This window comes from Silene latifolia, chromosome 7 (genome assembly GCF_048544455.1).
Source record: "Silene latifolia isolate original U9 population chromosome 7, ASM4854445v1, whole genome shotgun sequence".
Taxonomy (NCBI): Eukaryota; Viridiplantae; Streptophyta; class Magnoliopsida; order Caryophyllales; family Caryophyllaceae; genus Silene; species Silene latifolia.
In genome coordinates, this window is record NC_133532.1 from 110,184,371 (window position 1) to 110,203,128 (window position 18,758).

The following is an 18,758-nucleotide window of genomic DNA, read 5'->3' on the forward strand; positions in this document are numbered from 1 at the left end:
TAACCGTTCCCGACCCGGTTTGGGCCGGGGTGTTACAACGCCACTCTTTTCGAATCAATTTAGTCGGCCGGGAGCGTCGTCGCTTTTCAAACCCGTCAAAATTTAAACGAAATGAGAACGTTGATCTTTTCGAACTCGTTGAAATTTCGGGATCAGGAACGTCGCAATTTTCAAACCTGATAAATTCATCGAAGGAAAAACTATCTGCAATTTTAATGGTCGAAGAACGCCATTCTTTTCGTACTTCTATCAAAATTCAATCCAACAATATTGGACGTCGAATTTTTTTTTCAAATAGTTTTTTTTTTTTTTTTTTTTGAATTCATCGCAAAAAACAAATTGAATAATTCATTGAAAATCCCGCCGGTGAGCTTCGTAACTCATTAGCCCACCGGCAGGCAGCGAAATTTTGATTTTAGGCCTCAAGAGCGTGAGACTCTGATACCATCCTCAATTATCAATTACAATCCTTCTTATGAACTCTCCCCTCTCTATTTCTAATACAAACGAAAAAACAATGTTAAAATAATCCTATAATTTTACAGATTATAAAATTAGTTTTGATATAAAAACCCTAATCCAAAGTTTCCTTATTTGGTCCTTTCTCATATTATATATACGTATGCACATATCGTAATACCTAAACAATAACCAACGTCCATTAAAATTTCAGTTTCATCTGTCTAATCTCTGCAACAAATAAATTTAATCTATTTACAACCCAAGTTTACGAAGCAAGATGAACTTTTCAGTACAAGTTGCGAAACATGTCATCCAAGAAAACCTTGGAAAGGGCGAGAGCGTAATTTGCTCTCCGGCATCAATCGACGCCGTTCTTAGAATCCTCGCCGTAGGATCAGAAAAATCAACGAGAAAGCAGTTGCTTAATCTGTTTGGACACGATAATATTCAAGAGTTGAACGCCGCGTCAACAGAATTAGCCAAAGTATTCAAAGCTTCGGAAAATACCGGTACCCTGGAAGTCTCTTACGTTAACGGGTTATGGTTGGATCAACGTTTAACGTTGAACGCGGAATTTGAAAAGGTTTTAAGGGAAGTTCACAATGCTCGAGCTAGGGTTGTTGATTTCGTCAATCAGGTACGTATATACGTCTTTAAACTTTAAAAATAATAATCTAACGTTTACAATTAGTGATTATTATAATCGAACTATCTTTAATTTTTTCTTGTTACATGATTTGATAACAAACTTCGTGAGTCGTGACGGATTCAATTGAACTGGCTATCTCACCATTCAAATTACTCCGTGGAGGCGTAGATAAAAAGTATGTTGGGAAATAAGCTCCAATCTCCCACACGCAACGGAAGCACCGATCGATATATAATGTAAAAGTAAAATAAACCGCAAGCTAATAATAAGTTGAGACGAGATTTAGGGTCAATACCCAGGGCAAAACCCTCCAAGATGGAGGTAAAACCCACCAGCCGAAAAGACTGAATCCACTATAAAATAGTGCCACTATAAAGATAGTGTCAGTACAACGTAACCGGTACCAAATTACAAACCGAATTTGGACCCGACAATAATTTAGGAATACAAACTAGTACCCTCTAGACCACCAGTATAATTGGAAATCACCACCAATTGTACCCCTAGAGTAACCCTCTAAATTATTGTAAGAGAAGACCCGTTATACTGCCTCACACACTCAAACCCGGTTGAACCCGTTACCCGAATCACAACCCCTTGTTTATTTGTGTGAGTACCTTACCAATACCGTAAGGCTTGCCTTATACTCCACCAAATTCCAGTGAAGTATAATACCAAAGAGACACTTACAATTTCGATACAAGCTCTCTTTGTTTCCTTCTCTCTGCCAGAAACCAAGTGAACGAGCAAGGTATTTATAATACCTTAGAGTCAAGTTTGCAGCCACTAAACTTGACAAACCAAACATGCAGAATACATGTTCATACCACAAATTCAATGCACACACTATGCACACACTATGCATGTATACTAGCTCATTGAATTCTTCCGTCCACAATTTCTACCAAGCAAACAAACATGTTTCCTTGAATTAAGGGTTGCCAAAGTCCATTATTTCGCACCGAAATATTACCGACCTTGGACTTAATGCCAACAAAGTACTCGGTAATGTGTTAAATACGAGTAACTAGTTTTTAATACGGAGTACTCCAATTTATGAAATATTATGTGCGGAATTTTTTGCTCATGAAATTTAGGATTTTTTTAGTGAGACAATCCTAATTATCCTATTGTTTAAAATTGAAAGGTTGGTTACTTGAAGAATCGGGAGGGGATGGGTTTATTTTTTCGATAAATTTAAGGTGGTGTTTGGCCTTACTTTTATAAAAGAGTTTTTTCTTTTTAAAAGTACTTTTTCATAAACTACTTTTTTTAAAAATTGTAAGTGTTTGGCCAAATTTTTAAAAAAGTTGTTTTTTCATTGTTGGATATGTTTGGCCAATTAGTGAACAACTAGTTTAGCTCCCGTGCAATGTATACACGGTATATATAGAATTTTACTTTTTTTTTTGTATATTATACTTATGAAATATAAATTAGCTAATCTTTTTTCTTTTTACTTTTTTATCGTTATATTTTGATTTGAAAAATCAAAGTCTAAGTCATATTAATCATGAAATGAGTATTTCAATGAAAGTTTTTTCTATTGCCGAGAGATTAATGATGTTATTTTATAAAATTTTACTGATAATATAATATTAGACGCAACTTTTTATCATATAAAATCAATGAATTTTTTCGTATGATTCTTTAAAAAAGAAAAAAAAAAATCCTTTTTACAGTATATCATAAAAAGATAGGAGATAATTTTGTATAGAATGTAAAATACTAAATGACATAAATATATAAATCTGAAAGATTTTGTGTATTATAGTGCAACATACTTATAAAATATGCTAAAAATAACTAAACTTTATTTTAGGAAATATGTTTAGGCGGGAAAATTTGGAGTTTCGCCTATTCATTTAGTAAATAGAGGATTTTTTTTTGGTTTTAAAAATATCGCATGTATCCCAAATATTATCATTTGAATGAAATTTATAAAATTTGGAAATATTATGAATAGTCACTCAAATAATATTTTTGGCATGGGATAAAATCTTATGAAAACAAAGAAAATTAGAAGTAGAAGTAGAAGCACCAATTTGTTACTTCTACTTCTAATGGCTTAAAAGGTAGTGTATGACTTTTTAATACTCCCTCCACTTTTTAATATATGACGTTTTGCTTTTTCGAGCCGACCCTTTGACTTAAATATTTATAACAAAATATTTGGTAAAAAATTATAAAAATTATACCATTAGATTACTTATGAAAAACTCTTTCATATGAGTATACATATCACTATATTTAAGTATATAATTTGAGAGATATTGAAGAGAGAAGTGTGTGTCTCGAAATGTGAGAAAGTCATATAAAGAAAAATAGAGGGAGTAGTAGTTTTAACTTTCCTAAAAAATAGTGTTTGACCTAGTTTCTACTTTTTCATTTACAAAAGCACTTCTAAAGCTAGGCCAAACAGCACCTTTGCCTTATTCAGGTTTAAAATTAGTTGTTTTTATAAGAGAATTTAAACTTTTTCGGTTTTCTAAATTGTATTCTATGCTCTTGAAATCCATACTTAGCCTTTACTTTGACCTTTTCAACTCTCCATTCACTCCTTAGCCTTTACTGATGTACTCTTTTTGGTATTTCTGAAGGCTGATGAAGCGGTGAAGGAAGCGAACTTATGGACTAAAAAGGAAACAAAAGGATTGATCAATGACAGGACTGTGTTGTTGTTGGCTAATGCTTTGTATTTCAAAGGTACTTGGTTAATACCTTTCAACCAAGAAAACACACAAAATGATTACTTTCACCTTCTGGACGGACATAAGGTTCGAGTTCCCTTCATGAACCAATGGTACAACTCCTTCAGTTATGGAACGACCAACGAATGCCAGGTCGTAAATATGCGTTATAAACACGAATCGTTTGATGGCTATTATAGTACTTTTCCAAATAAGGTGTTTTCGATGTATATCTTTCTTCCGTATGAAAAGAATGGATTACCGGGTCTCATTGACAAAATCAAGATTGAGAAACATATGTTTGAGAAACAGATCGTCAAGCTTGACTATGTCGAAATTACCAAGCTTTCAATCCCGATATTATTATTATCCTTGTTATACTCCGTATGATTTAGGGTTAGGTTGAGTCTTCTTAAAGACATGTATCACTCATCCGTCTTAATATTAAAACGGGTCAAATATCAAGTTATCAACCCACACTATATGGGCATATAAGACAACACAAATTTTCATTTGTGACGGCCGATATCCGTCACAAGTTTGTGACGGGTCAAGTATCACCCACATGGGATAGATAAGACAAATCATTTACAACTCCCTATACAAACCTTTTACTTTTTCCCATGCATTCAGTTTTTGTCCTTTTTATCCCATAATATGAGCATATTTAACAATTAACCTGTCTTGAGTTTAAGACGGATATACCCATCTTAAATGAGAATTTGCCCAATACGATATATCTTGAAATGATATATAGCTGTGTTTTGGATGGCTCTTGTTTCCATATACTTTTGCTCATTTGTCTTATAATAATTCGCTCAAGGCTAGCTGTGTGTCCTCTTCGATATAAAAATTACTCGAGTACTCCAGCTCTTTTCTAGTTATCTCGTACAAACAATAGACCCCGTATGTCTTTGTTGCTGAATTATTTTAAGAAAAGGGATTGAAAATCAAAGAAATAAATAAAATTGGTTTAATTTTAAAGTAATTACTCAAAATTAATCTATGTCAATATGAACCTAGCCTCGGATTCGTGTCGCTTTCCCCCTAAGCGAATTCATCCTAGTTGACATGAAAATAAAGTTGCTTGATAGTTTATGAAATAATGGTCTAGATTTCCAAGTTTTCGGGCCAGGATATTTGATAGGCAACATTTTATCCGAGATATGACTTTAAACATCCAACACAAGGAATTAAATTTACTAATTTACTTGTTAATGATGTACATGTTCTATTAGGGGTTGTTAAATGAATTTATAACTCATTTGTTTAATAATTGGTGAAATTGAATGAATTATCTTAATTCACTTGTACAATAATGTGAAGTGGCTTTATGTTTCGGAAGTGTTGTGTGGACACGAATGAACAACTAGGGTTGACATTACCTTTCAAGCTAAACTGCAAGGATTTTTCTGAGATGATTAATGCCGCCGACCCAGTCTATGTAAGTGATATGTTTCAGAAGTGTTATGTGGAGACGAATGAACATGGGACAGAAGCCGCGGCCGTCACTTATTCTTCAATCGACGGATGCGGATATGAAGAAGAAGCTCTGCCTGAAATAAATTTTGTGGCTAACCATCTGTTTATGTTTATGATTCGAGAAGATGTTTCTGGTGCACTACTGTTTATCGGCACAATGCTTAATCCCGAATAGCACCAGATAAAGCAAATCCAGGCTAATGTTCTATGCATTCAGTAGTTGAGATTAAGCTTTTATTTACACACAGTCATTCCTATTGTCATTGCTTCATTGGTCATTCGTGTTATCATTCCGCGTACAATTGCAAATATGCAATTGTGCGCTCTTTTATTTCTTCGGTTTTGATCTTGAAACGTTATTATTAACCTAACCTTGTTATGCGATTTAGCGTTAGGGTAGAGTTAGGGTGTCCAAGGCCATGACAATGACGAGCCATAGATGGTGCTGGAGTGACCGGATAACAGGGGAAACCCTTACATTACTTAAGTACGACAACTTCGACTTTTTTGGGATATTTTTCAGCTAGCTACCGTCTACGTGAACAAAATCTGGTTCATAAGAGTGAAGTAATAAATATTAGTGGACATTTGAGCGCAAGTTTATGTTTTTTTTTTTTTGTCGCAGCAGTTTCAAATTGTCTGACATCATCTGCCGAACTGAAAATAAATTAAATTCAAAGTCGTCAGATGTTATGCCAAAGGCTAAAAATTTTATAGCTCGTGTTCCCGTGTCTAAAACAGAGATTCGTTCATACATCCATGTTCAAGAAAAGAGAGATCAGCTCTAGCAATACAGAAGACATGAGATCAGATGAAAGAAGGGCAGACTGGTCCTTTGGATAGGCCTAGGCGAACCTCCATACCATGGTGCATATCAGGAACCCGATTGGTTTCTGAATCACGTGGATCTGCATATCATAAGATAAGACATCGAGAATAATATTAAAGGCTCACATTACAAGTCAATTTAAACAGAACCTTTGTTTAAAAAAAGCGCCCAAGACTCAACTAAAACGTTTAGTGAGGCACGAGCCAAAACGCCTTGGAGTAACTTAAGCGTGCCTTACAGATAAGGCGCAACAAGCGACGCACGTTGCTATGCAAAACCATATTTGCATCATCATCACTATCTGTATCGTACAAGTCAGCCCTCTTTAGAATGAAAAAAGGGCATCATTGCGTAATTTTTATATTTTGAAAATGCAAATATATTTCTAAAAACAGTGTGACTCGTGTGTATGAGGCAAGTCCGCACAGAACTTCATTTTACGCCTTGATCCTCATTGACACTCATTGCCAAAACACTCCTCGCCTCAGTGCATGACGTGCTTTAAAACTAAATAAACACGGTTTGTAATCAGTAAGATGGAGCATGAAAACCTTCAAACTCATCTGAGAATGTCATATGGAAATAACTGGCAAATGAGAATGCAAAAGACATTCTTGCGATATTAGGGGAGAGCGATAAAGCAATTGCTTAAAGAGTCTCCTCTCAAACATTAGTTTTAACTTTAATATGCAAGAACGCAGCCGAGAACACACAGCAGATAAAAAAGAAGGGGAACAAAGAAGCAAACGCTTCATTACCATTCAAATAGTCTTCAAAACCAATGTCATCTAGAGATCCAGTGTATGCTTCCAAGCCAAGCATCGATGATGGAATTGGTCCAGGTGGTCTTTGAAACCTACGGATTTTGAAATCTATTATCAGTTTCTCAAAAGCATAAAATGTAAAACTGTCCAATCGATTTAGACTGAAATCAACTAGTTTCAACAGAGAAAGAGTAAGCGCCGTGAATAGGAAACAACGATCACATATTCTATAAGGCCAATCAAATCTAATCTAAATACACATTCACACATTATTGTCATTTGTCAATCACTAAGCTTGAAAACTATAGAGCAGCAAGACAAGAAATATCAAATTGACCCTGATATCCGTTTAAGATAACAATTAAAAGGCACACCTTTGATGAATAGCCTGTGGTACATAGACTCAGATAATATATTACAGAGTAACAAGTAAGATATGGCACACAAATGGCCCACTTAAGCATGCATAAACCCACAACAGTTCAAATGGCAGGCTCGTGATATGCACAGAGGCTAGTGTAAACAGTTACAATATCAGCATTAGGAGCATCATGTAACTCAACAAGTTGGAATGATGGTCTGACAGAGGGAGTGAAAACAAGCGAAGTCTAACAATTTCCAAACACATTCAATATCATCCCCATCCCCTATGAGGGATAAAGGAACATTTGCACCCATCAGTAAGAAATAAATCAATGTCGACAACATCAAGTATAAACAACGTGTCGACAGACTTCTCTGACCTGACCCTTGGGAATGGGATTAGGGAACATTTGCACCCATCAGCAAGAAAGACAATACCGTAAACATGAATAGACAACAGAACAAATGAACATTAGCATGCAACATGATAGATACATCCTTACAAGATCCTATTGAAAAAGCTAACAACAATTTATTGAAGTCTTTCAACAAAGCCAACCAGAACAAACTCATTAGAAAAACAAAGCTCTTACTTAGCAAGTTAGCATCCTTAGATTTTCATTTTGGATTTTAATCCATATTGCAAAAAGCTCCCCAACCATAGTGTATTAGTGTGTATAAATTCCATCAAGCTTGGTATATGATCCAAACAAGATAACAAAGGAAAAGACTAAATGTACTCCTGTCATTTTCTGTTATCTAAAGTTTAAATGGACTCATTGATGAACAATTAACGAAATTTTTGGTTGTTTCTAAAGAGATACTTACTCCAATACATCATATTATCTCTCGTACCCATGTCTTGTACATGTGTATGACCCTTCAACACTTCTTACTAAGCCACAAACATTATAATTTTTCAAAAATAGCTGCTTTTGACACTTGGAAGTTGGAATGAACAAATACTCTTAATTGAGATTAACAAAGTAAGACCTTAGGCAGACACAAACAAACTAGTGGAAAACAAAAAAAAAAAACACCTACAAACCAAAATTGAATTGACCTCAAACTCAAACTCTACAAGAACTAAATACCAAAGATGCCAATCTCCAGTTATCGTAAAACAGAGGTAAAATCATGACTCGCCAATGGTAAAGACTAAAAAAAAAGGTTCTTTAGTACAACGTCCACTCCCTCAACCAATATGTGTTTACATCTCTTAGACAAGTCAAATCCCTGAGTGGTTATAATATCCTACATGCACTCCCTTTCTTCTCTTTTATTTTTTATTTTTCAGGAAGCTTGGTATCTCCTCTGCGTGCAACTGCTCTTTAAGATTGAGTAAGTAACTAATAAGAGTGAGTACAACATTCTCATTCTTAAATCTTAATACAAAAATTTTGAGCCCTATTCTAAGTTTCTAACACATGGGTGGGTGTTTTCAAATCGAAAACCTTCCTGCTCCTCTAACTCGCCCTTTGTCCGTCATTCCCAACTACAATCATATAAGGATAATCAAAGACATTTTTTTTCTTCTATTTTACTCACCTACAACATTTCTGATACAAGGCTTTGGCCCCTTAACTTATACTAACCTAAGCATTATTTTATTCCTTCAGCCGTCAACCTTGACCTACCTCCTTTATCTCTCATTTTTCTCTCTTGGTATATGTTCAAGCTAAGAGAGAGTTGCAATACATTAAGAACAATACAATATTAAGGGCTTAAGGCACCTTGTTCTACAATTTTAAGTGGCACTCAATGGAGGTAGGAGGCAAAAAAAAACATTATGCAAGATGAGGACATTTCATCATCCAAGCAAATTTCGAAAAATGGATTAGAGAACATCCACACCAGACCCACAATTCGTTTTGAGTATCCAAAATATAGACTGGATATGGATATCCGAATTTAGAAATTTGATAATGTATATCCAATCCCAACTACCTAATCTGAGGACACATAGTTACCGATAGAGCCACTGCCACTAACAGACCAACAACAATTCATTGCCGATGGCCGATGTAATGGCGACCCAATAAACAAAACAAGAAGTAATAGTTTTCACCCCACAACCTAAAACCCAACAGTTATTTAAACAATATACTGGACAATCGACAAATACAGTGGAGATAATAAAGATCCTTATCTCCCCAACATACAACAGTATCAGTCTGTCGTCTCCCGTAAATAAAAATCCTTTCTTCCCAATTGTATGATCTTCTCTCCTACAACACTATCACTGGCAATACATCACATATTCATCTAATCAAAGCCACTAGCACAAAATTAATCATCTTAGGAAAAGCATCAGTACCTAAAATATGCCTAATTCAAACACTTCCCAAACCTAAAAACCGAAATCAATACCGAAACAATCCAAAATCAGCTAGGGTTTACTCAACATCAAACTAAATCATCTGAAATCGCAATTAAAACACGAAAGAAAACAAAAATTTGAAGAAAGAAGGAAAACCTAGTGAGAATTTGGCGATCAAGGTCCAATTTAAGCGGAAAAGCGGAGCCATAAGTGTTAGCTAAAACCTTCTTCTTCATATCTTCTTCCGTCTTCTTCAACTGTACGATAACGAAAACAATCAAAACTCGACACTTAAGAGGGAGAAAAAAGGAGGGTAGATAAAGTTGTAATACGTACGTTAATGGCGGAAGATTGAAGAGGATGAACTTCGAGGATGTCGCTCTTGACGCCATGAAAACCGAAGCGAAGTGCGTCGGTGTAAACTCCTCCGATTTCGTGTTGGATCGCCTTGGTTCCTTCCTCCATTGTTAAGTTCGCTTTTGCTTTTTGGAGTTTTGTTTGTCTGTTAAAACTGTTTGTTGTTTGGGAGATGGGACTGCGAAACTTGTGGAATCGATTTTTTATTGCCTATAAGTTGGAGCTGTTTTTTTGTGGACTGTCTTGAGCAATAAGAAACACTCCCTAACTAGACTTGTTGAAACTTGACCCGATCCGTATCCGATCCAATCCGATTTGAGTTTTTAGGATGAAAACTTTGTAAATCTTAACCAGTAATTTAATGAATCCAAATTCAAAATTATCGTTCAGTTTAAACCTTTTTTTTTGGGTCAATCTGGCCTAATATAATTTTTTTTTTATAAAAAATGATACTGAAGTAGAAAAATTTATCTTTATGGATTGACAATAAAAATATTTATTGTGTAAGGGTTTGATATGCATTGGCTTTATTTGAGTTTAGGAGGCATCTGGTATGGCGGTTTTATATTAACGTCGTCATCCCAAATGGCAGCTTTAAGCTTCAATGAGGGCACGAAGTGTGCTTTAAGACCCGCCATTAACGATGATGTTTTTAAGCCAAATATGTCAGCCTCAATAACACTTGTTTCGTTTACATTTTTTTCCTTCCCAACTCGTTCTACTATGTACTTCCTCCATTCAGCTACACTCTACCACTTTATTTTTTCAGATTTGTCAACGCGTGTTTTATGTGCTAAATATCGTTAGCTACGTATTTGCAAAAATTATTAAAATTAGATATTTTTAATGTACTCGTAAAGACGAATCAAACAAAATCCCGCATGAATATTTTTTTTCACTTATGTATTGAGAGAAAAATGAAATTGAATGATCACTTGTTAATAATGTACAAAATTGAAAGGGGTAGAATTAAGTTTAATTGAGGAAGTATCCAATACCTAAAAGTCTAAAACACGACCTCACTCACTCAACTCGCCTCACCACACCTCACTCCTTCCGTCGACGACCCTCTGGCGACAACCTATCTCTACCAACCTTACTTACTCACCGCATTTTAATTAACTAGGTATACATTAAAACCATATTTTTTGTTTAATTGGATTGAAGTTTCTCATTTTGATTAGGTTACTATGTGTTGTTAGATTAAATTGAAAATGTATGTGAACCAAATATGGCAACCGTCTTTATTGAGCTAAAGCAGCCGGTTTTCCAAGGTGAAAAGATGAACACAAATTGCAAAGATTTCAAGAGAAAGTGAACAAATGGTCCCCTTTTTGTACAAGCAAAATATCAAGCAAGGAAGGGACTTTAAACAACAATATGGCAGCCCATTTTCACGCCTAAAACAGTCCAAGGAGTTGTCCATTTTGCCTTGTTTTTTGTACTTTGTCAACTTTGTATTTTTGTTTTGTTTCTCTTTAATTTATGGCCTTAGGATCTATTGTATTGTTATAGACAGGGGAAGAAGCGGATCTATGAACGTATTGATAAAGGCTTTGCCTCATCTCTATGGTATTCTTTGTATCCCAACACAGGGATCAAACACTTACCTATTCAATGCTCAGATCATGCACCCATAATTTTGGACACTGAATTATTTGGCATTCGGAAGCAACGACATTTTAAGATGGAAGCTTGGAGCTTTGAGTTTGAGGATTGTCTTCATATCGTTAAGAAAGAATGGATGATTTCTGACGAGGGATCAATGTCAGTTCGTTTACTTAGGAAGCTTAAGAGGGTTCGTAATGCAATACGGGTGTGGACTCTTTCTAAACGTCGAGAATGGTCTCAACAATGGACTGACTTTGATAAGGATTTGGAAATGGAATTGGAAAAGGTTTTTAATGGCCATAATGAAAGTGATTATGTGGATTTGCATTCCAAGTATATCGAATTTAACAGAGCGGCAACCCTTTTCTGGAAACAGAGGGCGAAGATTAATTGGATTAAGGAAGGTGATGCATGCACTAGATTCTTCTTTAATTCTGTTAAGAACAGGTATAATCGAAACTTCATTGTGGGAGTTAAGAGGTCTGATTCAACGTGGGCTTTTGACAATACTGAGGTTGTGGATCTTTTCAACGTTTATTTTCATGAGATTTACAGGGTTCATACTCAACAGGAATCGTTTCAGCAGTATTCGAGGAAGTACATGAAACTTTTTTCCAATCTTAAATTTAAGCTGGATGATGACCAACGTGATTCTTTTTCTAAACTGTTTTCAAGGAAAGAAGTTCGTACCGCTGTTTTTCAACTTGGGCCTCTTAAATCACCAGGTCCGGACGGGATTCCAGCTCTTTTTTATCAAAAATATTGGTTCCATGTTAAACGAGAGGTTGAGGAGGCAGTTCTTGAGATTTTGAATAAGGGTATTTTTCCTGCTGAGTTTAACCGTACTTCTATTGTTTTAATACCCAAGACTGGTACTCCTGAAAAGGTTGAGAATTATCGACCCATTAGTCTTTGTAATGTTATTATAAAAATTGTGACGAAATGTATTTCAAATAGACTTAAAAGGGTCATGTCTTCTCTTGTTGGGGAGTATCAAAATGGATTTATCCCTGGCCGTCATATTAGTGATAACGTTTTGCTTTCTCATGAACTTTTTCATCACATATCGAGGAAGAAGAAGGGTAAGAAAGGTTTGTTGGCTATTAAAGTGGATATGAGTAAAGCATACGATAGGCTTAATTGGAACTTCATCAGATGCACTCTGGTGGCTATGAACTTCCCTGAGATTTTTATTGATCTTATTATGAATTGCGTTTCTTCGGTTTCTTATGAAGTTTTGTTGAATGGTAGTCCGGGTAAAAGTTTTAAACCTAAGGCGGGTGTTCGACAGGGGGATCCTATATCTCCATATCTATTTGCTCTTGGTACAGAGGTTCTATCGCAATTATTATGTGTAGCTCAAGAGAAGGAGTTGTTAAATGGAATTTCGGTATGTCGGGGTGCAACTCCAATTTCCCATCTGCTTTTTGCAGACGATGCAATCTTTTTCCTTGAGGCAAATCAGAAATCATGTCAGATTTTATGTGATATTCTTAAAGACTACTGTACTGCTTCGGGACAATTAATCAATGTTGATAAAACTTCAATCACCTTTAGTCCTAGCTGCACTATGCGTGTCTCGAAGGATTGTATGAAAATTTTGAAGGCCCCTGGCAATAAGGAGCTTGGTTTATATTTAGGTCTTCCAACGGACTTTGGATCCTCTAAGAAGGAGGTCTTTGCCTTGGTCGTTGAGAAGGTTCGGAAGCGTATTCTTAGTTGGAATAATAGTTTCTTATCTCCTGCTGGAAGACTTACTCTTATTTGTTCGGTTTTATCTTCACTTTCTATTTACTCTCTATCGGCATTTAAAATGCCGGTAAGTGTGAGTTCAAAGATAAATTCTTTGATCTCACAATTTTGGTGGAGGGGAACTGCAATGAGAGTGGGTCTTCATTGGAGTAGTAATTTGTTTTTAAATGCTCCAAAATCTAGTGGGGGCTTGGGAATACGAAATATAAGCTGTTTGAATCAGAGTCTTCTGGCTAAGATTGGTTGGAGGATCCTTCAATTTCCTAATAGTCTAATTGGAAGAGTTCTTGGCAAAAAGTATAACTTGTCTTTTGCAAGTATTATGTCTCCTTCTTATCGAAAGTTGGGATGCCAATCATGGGGCGAAAGAGGGATTACTTGGGGTTTGGAACTCTTGCGGCTGCAATCGGCTTATCAAATTGGTTTTCCCTCCACTCTTGATTTATGGCGTGATAATTGGCTCCATGGTTTAAATTTGGCACAACTCCTAAATGTCCCGGATCATGTGCTTGCTTCTAAACCCAAAATTAATGTCTGTCAGTTGCATGATGAACATGGTGTTTGGGATAGTGATTTAATTCGAAAGCTTTGTGGTAGCCCGGCTATTCCTTTTATTTTGGCTGTCCCAGTGCCGCCTGTTGACAGTATGGATATGTTGTATTGGAAGGCTACCAAAACTGGAAAATATTCAATCAAAAGTGGCTATGCAATAGCTTTCGCCAACCTTTGGGAGAAAAAGGCTTCTTCTACTGATTTAAATCGTATGGATCCGATTACGATTTCTTTCTGCAAACAACGATTATGGAGGTTACCTATTTCTGCTAAATGGAAAGTTTTTCTTTGGAAAATTCTTTCTGATTCTCTTCCTTGTGGGGCAGCAGCTATGAAACGGAATTTGAACTGGAATTTTAACTGTCGTTTTTGTTTGTCGGAGACGGATAACATTGAATCGCTTAATCATCTTTTCCGTGACTGTCCTACTTCCTCTAGAATTTGGCTGGGTTCTCCATTGGGAATTAGAAGTAATGTGGGGAATAATATTTCTATTCAAAGATGGATTATTAACTGGTGTACTTTGTTGACCAAAGAAAAGGGTGTGGATGCTATTTCCTTCTTCTGTAGCACTCTTTGGCAAATCTGGTGTCTACGGAATGATCATTGTTTTCGTCAACCAGTTTCGTCTTTTTCTGCTGCTATGCTTGCTCTTTATTCAGATGCTATGGCAAACATTACGGCTCATGGGTCAGCTATCAAATCCAAGGATTTCCTTCTTAATATGGATATCTATTCCTCTCATGATGTAGTGCGTATAAAGGATCATTTTCCTGTTGCAATCATTGCGGATTCTCTCTGTGGAAATCATGTTAGGCTTAAATGTGATGCTTCCTGGACTTCTGATTTTCGAGGAACTGCAGGATGGTTCTTTAAAGATATGACTGGTGCCATGGTTCAGTTTGGTCAACGACGGTTTTGGGCTTCCTCTCCTCTTCAAGCTGAATGTTTAGCTTTGTTTTTTGCAGTTTCAGATGGATTGAAGCATGGGTTCGAGGCACTTTGATGCATCAACAGTTGTTTAAGTCTCGTCTTACAAGTTCTTGGCATTTCGGATCCACATCAGGAGATCAAGACTATTTTGGATTATATATCTACTTTGTTTTTAGGTTGTCATTGTTTTACTTTGAGTTACTGTCCTAGGTCTTTGAATAGGATTGCTCACAATCTAGCTAAGAATGCTAGGTAATTGTGGGTCGTTCTACTTTCTATCAAAAAAAAAAAAAAAAAAAAAGGATCTATTGTTAGATGAATGGCCTAAATGCATTGTGAGTCTCTATAAAAGGAGATCATTTCCCTTGTAACAAATCAGATTTGTGAGAATGAAAATGTGAGAGGTTTTGAAAACCCTTAAGTCCTTTGCTTAGTGCTTGGACAATCCCATCTTTGCTTAGTGCGAGAGAACCTTTATTTGCTTAGTGCTTTGGAGCGGAGTTGAGTCCTTGCTTCGTGATCTTGGACGAAACTACTCCTAGGCTTAAACTTGTTTCGTGATCTCGTTTAAGTCATATCTTGTTCATTTCACGCCATTCAAACAGTATTTGTCGAGTGCAAAGCCGGGCTCAAGTGAGATGTTTTCTTGTTCATTTCACGCCATTCAAACGGTATTTGTCGAGTGCAAAGCCAGGCTCAGTGAAATGTTTTCTTTTAATCTTTCATTTTTTGTTTCAAATAAATCCTCACAAAACAACCCAAAACCGAAACAATGCAAATACACGAAAACAGTCTGTTTCAATGATGATTAAACAGCCCGACTGACTGTTCGTTTTGATATTTTTTGGTCCTGTTTTTGTCGATTGTTCGTTGGGTTTGTTCTTGGTCGTGACTCTTCCTCCCTTTCTCATTTGCTCATGCTAATGCGAGGGCGAGGACAAGCCAAACGATTTCCGGGACCGTCCTATCATTAGCCCGGTTTTAGGTCTCTTTTATTCTTGTTTCTGGGTCATTTATGACGGCTTAAATTATGTTGCAATTGTTGTCGTTTTTGCTGCGTTTTTTGGTCTATTTTGGGTTGATTAAGGACCACCCTCTCGTTTCACTCCAGTATGGTTTAATTTCTTCATTATTTATTTAGAGTTATTTAACAAGAATACCGCAAACTATTGATGGTTTTCTCAAAATAATCTGAACTGCTTTTAATTTCAGAATATAAAAAAGTATACTATTAGGCCCCTCTTCTCATAATAAACTTGTCTAGTCCATAACCTATTATCTCGGGTAAAATTGACTAACCATGCAACTAAGGAAAAAAATTAATAAAAAAAAAAAATTAATCTAATTTACGTCTTGCACAAAATAATCCAACTTATTTACCCTAATTGAATTTTTTTACAAATCAACAATAAATATTATTAACATAAGACTTTAATAACCGCTACCTTACAGAGCCCACTTTAACCCTCCACGTGCTCAGAACCGCAAAACCACCTCATCTTACATCTCACCTATCACATAAGCCAAGAAACACACCATTAGATCACTTCGTCACCAACCATCCCACACACTTTCCCTTTCTTCTGTTTGTTTAATCCTTTCACGCATAGCCTTCTCATAGCACCTCTCTCACCGCTCACCGGCATCACTGTCGTAATAAATCGTACTCCCTCCAATTTCCTATTATCTTCATTCTTTCCTTTTTCACACAAGTTTTGATTATCTTCCCTCTTTCCTTTTTTGGTAAGTTTCATTCATTTTTTTTATTAATTTCTCTTTCCTAAAAAATCAACAACTCTCATTACTTTATCTATTATTTATTCACTAGTTGGAAAGCCCGTGCGATGCACGGGACTCTCATTAGGATTATCCGTAAAAATATATTCTTAAGTTGATAAAAAAAGTCCTACTATGTTGTCATTGATGGAAACAAAATTCGTGATTGGTATAGATGATAACAGATGAATTATTAGTGATTTTAGCATAAACGTTTTGCCAACGATTAGTATAACATCAAGTGACATAGTTATAGCATGTCTCTAGCTTTTTACTTTTTACAGGTACAACCGGTTTTTAATTAAATACAAAACGCTTTCTCTATAAACATGGTGGAGCTCATCAATATGAATCCTTAATAACGGAGACATATCTTTATGAGTTTTGCAAATTATTTTACAACTACGTAAAACTGAATGCTGTTACAAAAAACAGCAGGTATCATAATTATATATATTTAGTGCGTTGAGAGAAAATGGTAGATCTCTTACAACATAATTATACCTTGACTATTTACACTTAAGAGTATTTTCTCATTATAAACATCACACAATATCTCTCATTCTATTACATAGAATGCACAGGCACCTAGTAGTATTATCTGTGACAAAATCAGTTAGTAGTTTATGCCATTTTTTAAAATAGTTGGGTTACCAAGTTAGTATAGTAATGTCAGTTAGTAGTATATATTTTATGGCACCGCAGAAACGTTATTTTATACATTACCATGGTCTGGTAATAAAAAACTATTAAATTTAACAAAAAGTCAAACTATGCTAAAAATGGAAACAACCAAAATTTCGGGGGTTGATTTAGATGAAGACAGATTAATCATGAGTTCCTATTACAAAAACGCAACGAAAGCGTTGTGGCATTTGCTATTTAACTATGTCAGTTGTATACTAACATTCAAAGATATAGTTGGATTATAGAGTTACCGTTCTTATTGTTTTAGCACCATCTATTTTTTACCGAAATAGTCTTTGACTACTTATGCTTAAAAACTCCATGCAAAATATATAATACGACATCTTAATTTGGTAAATTATGAAAACTTCTTTGTAAACAATGTCCTTCTTGTGGCCTTGATACATTTGGTCTCTATCATCGATGTGACGACGTAGAACGTTAATCTCTCGGATGATGTTGTTCTTGAAACTGCATAAAGCTTGCCATTAATAAAAATTGGTTGCGGGAGGTAAATTTCAACATGATTTAGTGATTGTTCCTAACTCTTGTTTATTGTTAAGGCGTAGTATTAGAGCCGGCAAACAATGACACGACACGAAAACACGACAACAGTCCGAAACGAAATTAACGGGTTTGGGTTGGCATTTAACGACCCATTTACGTAAGTGGGTCGACACGAATACGACACGAGATTTAATTGGGCTAAGTTTGGATTGAGCACTCTACACACGAACCCGACACGAATAACTTATTTACTAAATTAATCCTAAGTTTTCTTGATCCTCACATAAATATACTTACACTTTCCAAATATGACATGACACGAAAACACGACACGAAATTAACGAGTTAGGGTTGAGGTTTGATGACCTATTAATGTAATTGGATCGACGCGAACACGACACGAGATTTAATTGGGCCGGGTTTAGGTTGGAGAGTTCGTGAACCGTTTAAATGTGACACCTGAACCCGACACGACCTGATTTGTTTGTCACGTCTACATAACATGGCCTCAACGTATATTATCTCTTTTTAAGAACGAAAAGAATATTTGTATCTGAGGAAGTCATTGCTATCCTCGGGTTCAGTACCTTTTGCCGACATTGGAACCCGTAAGTATCTTCCCTTCTACTATGAATTTTCCAGGGCGATTGATAATAAGACAGATCCCGTTAGATAATCCTCTTACGGAGTTAATGTTCCTCTACAATGTAAATGGCATACCACGCTTGGTAGAGCATACTATTATTAGTTATATTAAAAAAAAATCATCATGTATACTTTCTCCCCTTCTTAAACTCTCTCACCTTGCTTTTTAGAGGTCAAACTTTTATAACTTTGACCATTAATATGTCGAAAATCATGATCAAACTTCCGCATTAACAATTGTGTAGAAGCAATACGGAAGATCATTGCGAAGAGGAAAAAATATATTTAGTGTGAAATTCCTAAAAGATAATGAATCTTACTCCCAAAGTCTACACCAACTAAAATACCCAACCAAATCTCACATAATGAAAACAAAAGC

At 35.7% G+C, this 18,758-nt stretch overlaps 3 protein-coding genes across 3 annotated transcripts; 2 read left to right on the plus strand and 1 right to left on the minus strand.

The window, feature by feature from the left end:
- Positions 1–739: 739 nt before the first annotated feature.
- On the plus strand, positions 740–5,458 carry LOC141590508 (serpin-ZX-like). Its single transcript, XM_074411097.1, has 3 exons — positions 740–1,099; positions 3,712–3,817; positions 5,175–5,458. Exons 1-3 carry the CDS (start codon positions 740–742, stop codon positions 5,456–5,458), a joined length of 750 nt encoding a protein of 249 aa, XP_074267198.1.
- Positions 5,459–5,971: 513 nt separating this feature from the next.
- Positions 5,972–10,151, minus strand: LOC141592527 (cyclin-B1-2-like). The gene is made up of 4 exons (XM_074413235.1): positions 9,896–10,151; positions 9,716–9,816; positions 6,871–6,968; positions 5,972–6,191 (listed from the first exon to the last, which is right to left on the minus strand). Exons 1-4 carry the CDS (start codon positions 10,022–10,024, stop codon positions 6,091–6,093), a joined length of 429 nt encoding a protein of 142 aa, XP_074269336.1. The 5' UTR covers positions 10,025–10,151; the 3' UTR covers positions 5,972–6,090.
- Positions 10,152–11,603: 1,452 nt separating this feature from the next.
- On the plus strand, positions 11,604–14,837 carry LOC141590510 (uncharacterized). Its single transcript, XM_074411098.1, has one exon. The coding sequence runs from the start codon at positions 11,604–11,606 to the stop codon at positions 14,835–14,837; it is 3,234 nt and encodes a 1,077-aa protein (XP_074267199.1).
- The last annotated feature ends 3,921 nt before the right edge of the window (positions 14,838–18,758 follow it).

Bases quoted from the DNA above. Each gene is read 5' to 3' on its own strand.
- LOC141590508 (XM_074411097.1), top strand. From the start codon at position 740: ATGAACTTTTCAGTACAAGTTGCGAAACATGTCATCCAAGAAAACCTT. The intron at 1,100-3,711 runs GTACGTATATAC...GTATTTCTGAAG, and splicing joins TTGTTGATTTCGTCAATCAG to GCTGATGAAGCGGTGAAGGA. The intron at 3,818-5,174 runs GTACTTGGTTAA...ATGAACAACTAG, and splicing joins TAATGCTTTGTATTTCAAAG to GGTTGACATTACCTTTCAAG.
- LOC141592527 (XM_074413235.1), bottom strand. From the start codon at position 10,024: ATGGAGGAAGGAACCAAGGCGATCCAACACGAAATCGGAGGAGTTTAC. The intron at 9,817-9,895 runs GTACGTATTACA...GTTATCGTACAG, and splicing joins TTCAATCTTCCGCCATTAAC to TTGAAGAAGACGGAAGAAGA. The intron at 6,969-9,715 runs GTTTTCCTTCTT...CAAAATCCGTAG, and splicing joins GATCGCCAAATTCTCACTAG to GTTTCAAAGACCACCTGGAC.
- LOC141590510 (XM_074411098.1), top strand. From the start codon at position 11,604: ATGGAAGCTTGGAGCTTTGAGTTTGAGGATTGTCTTCATATCGTTAAG.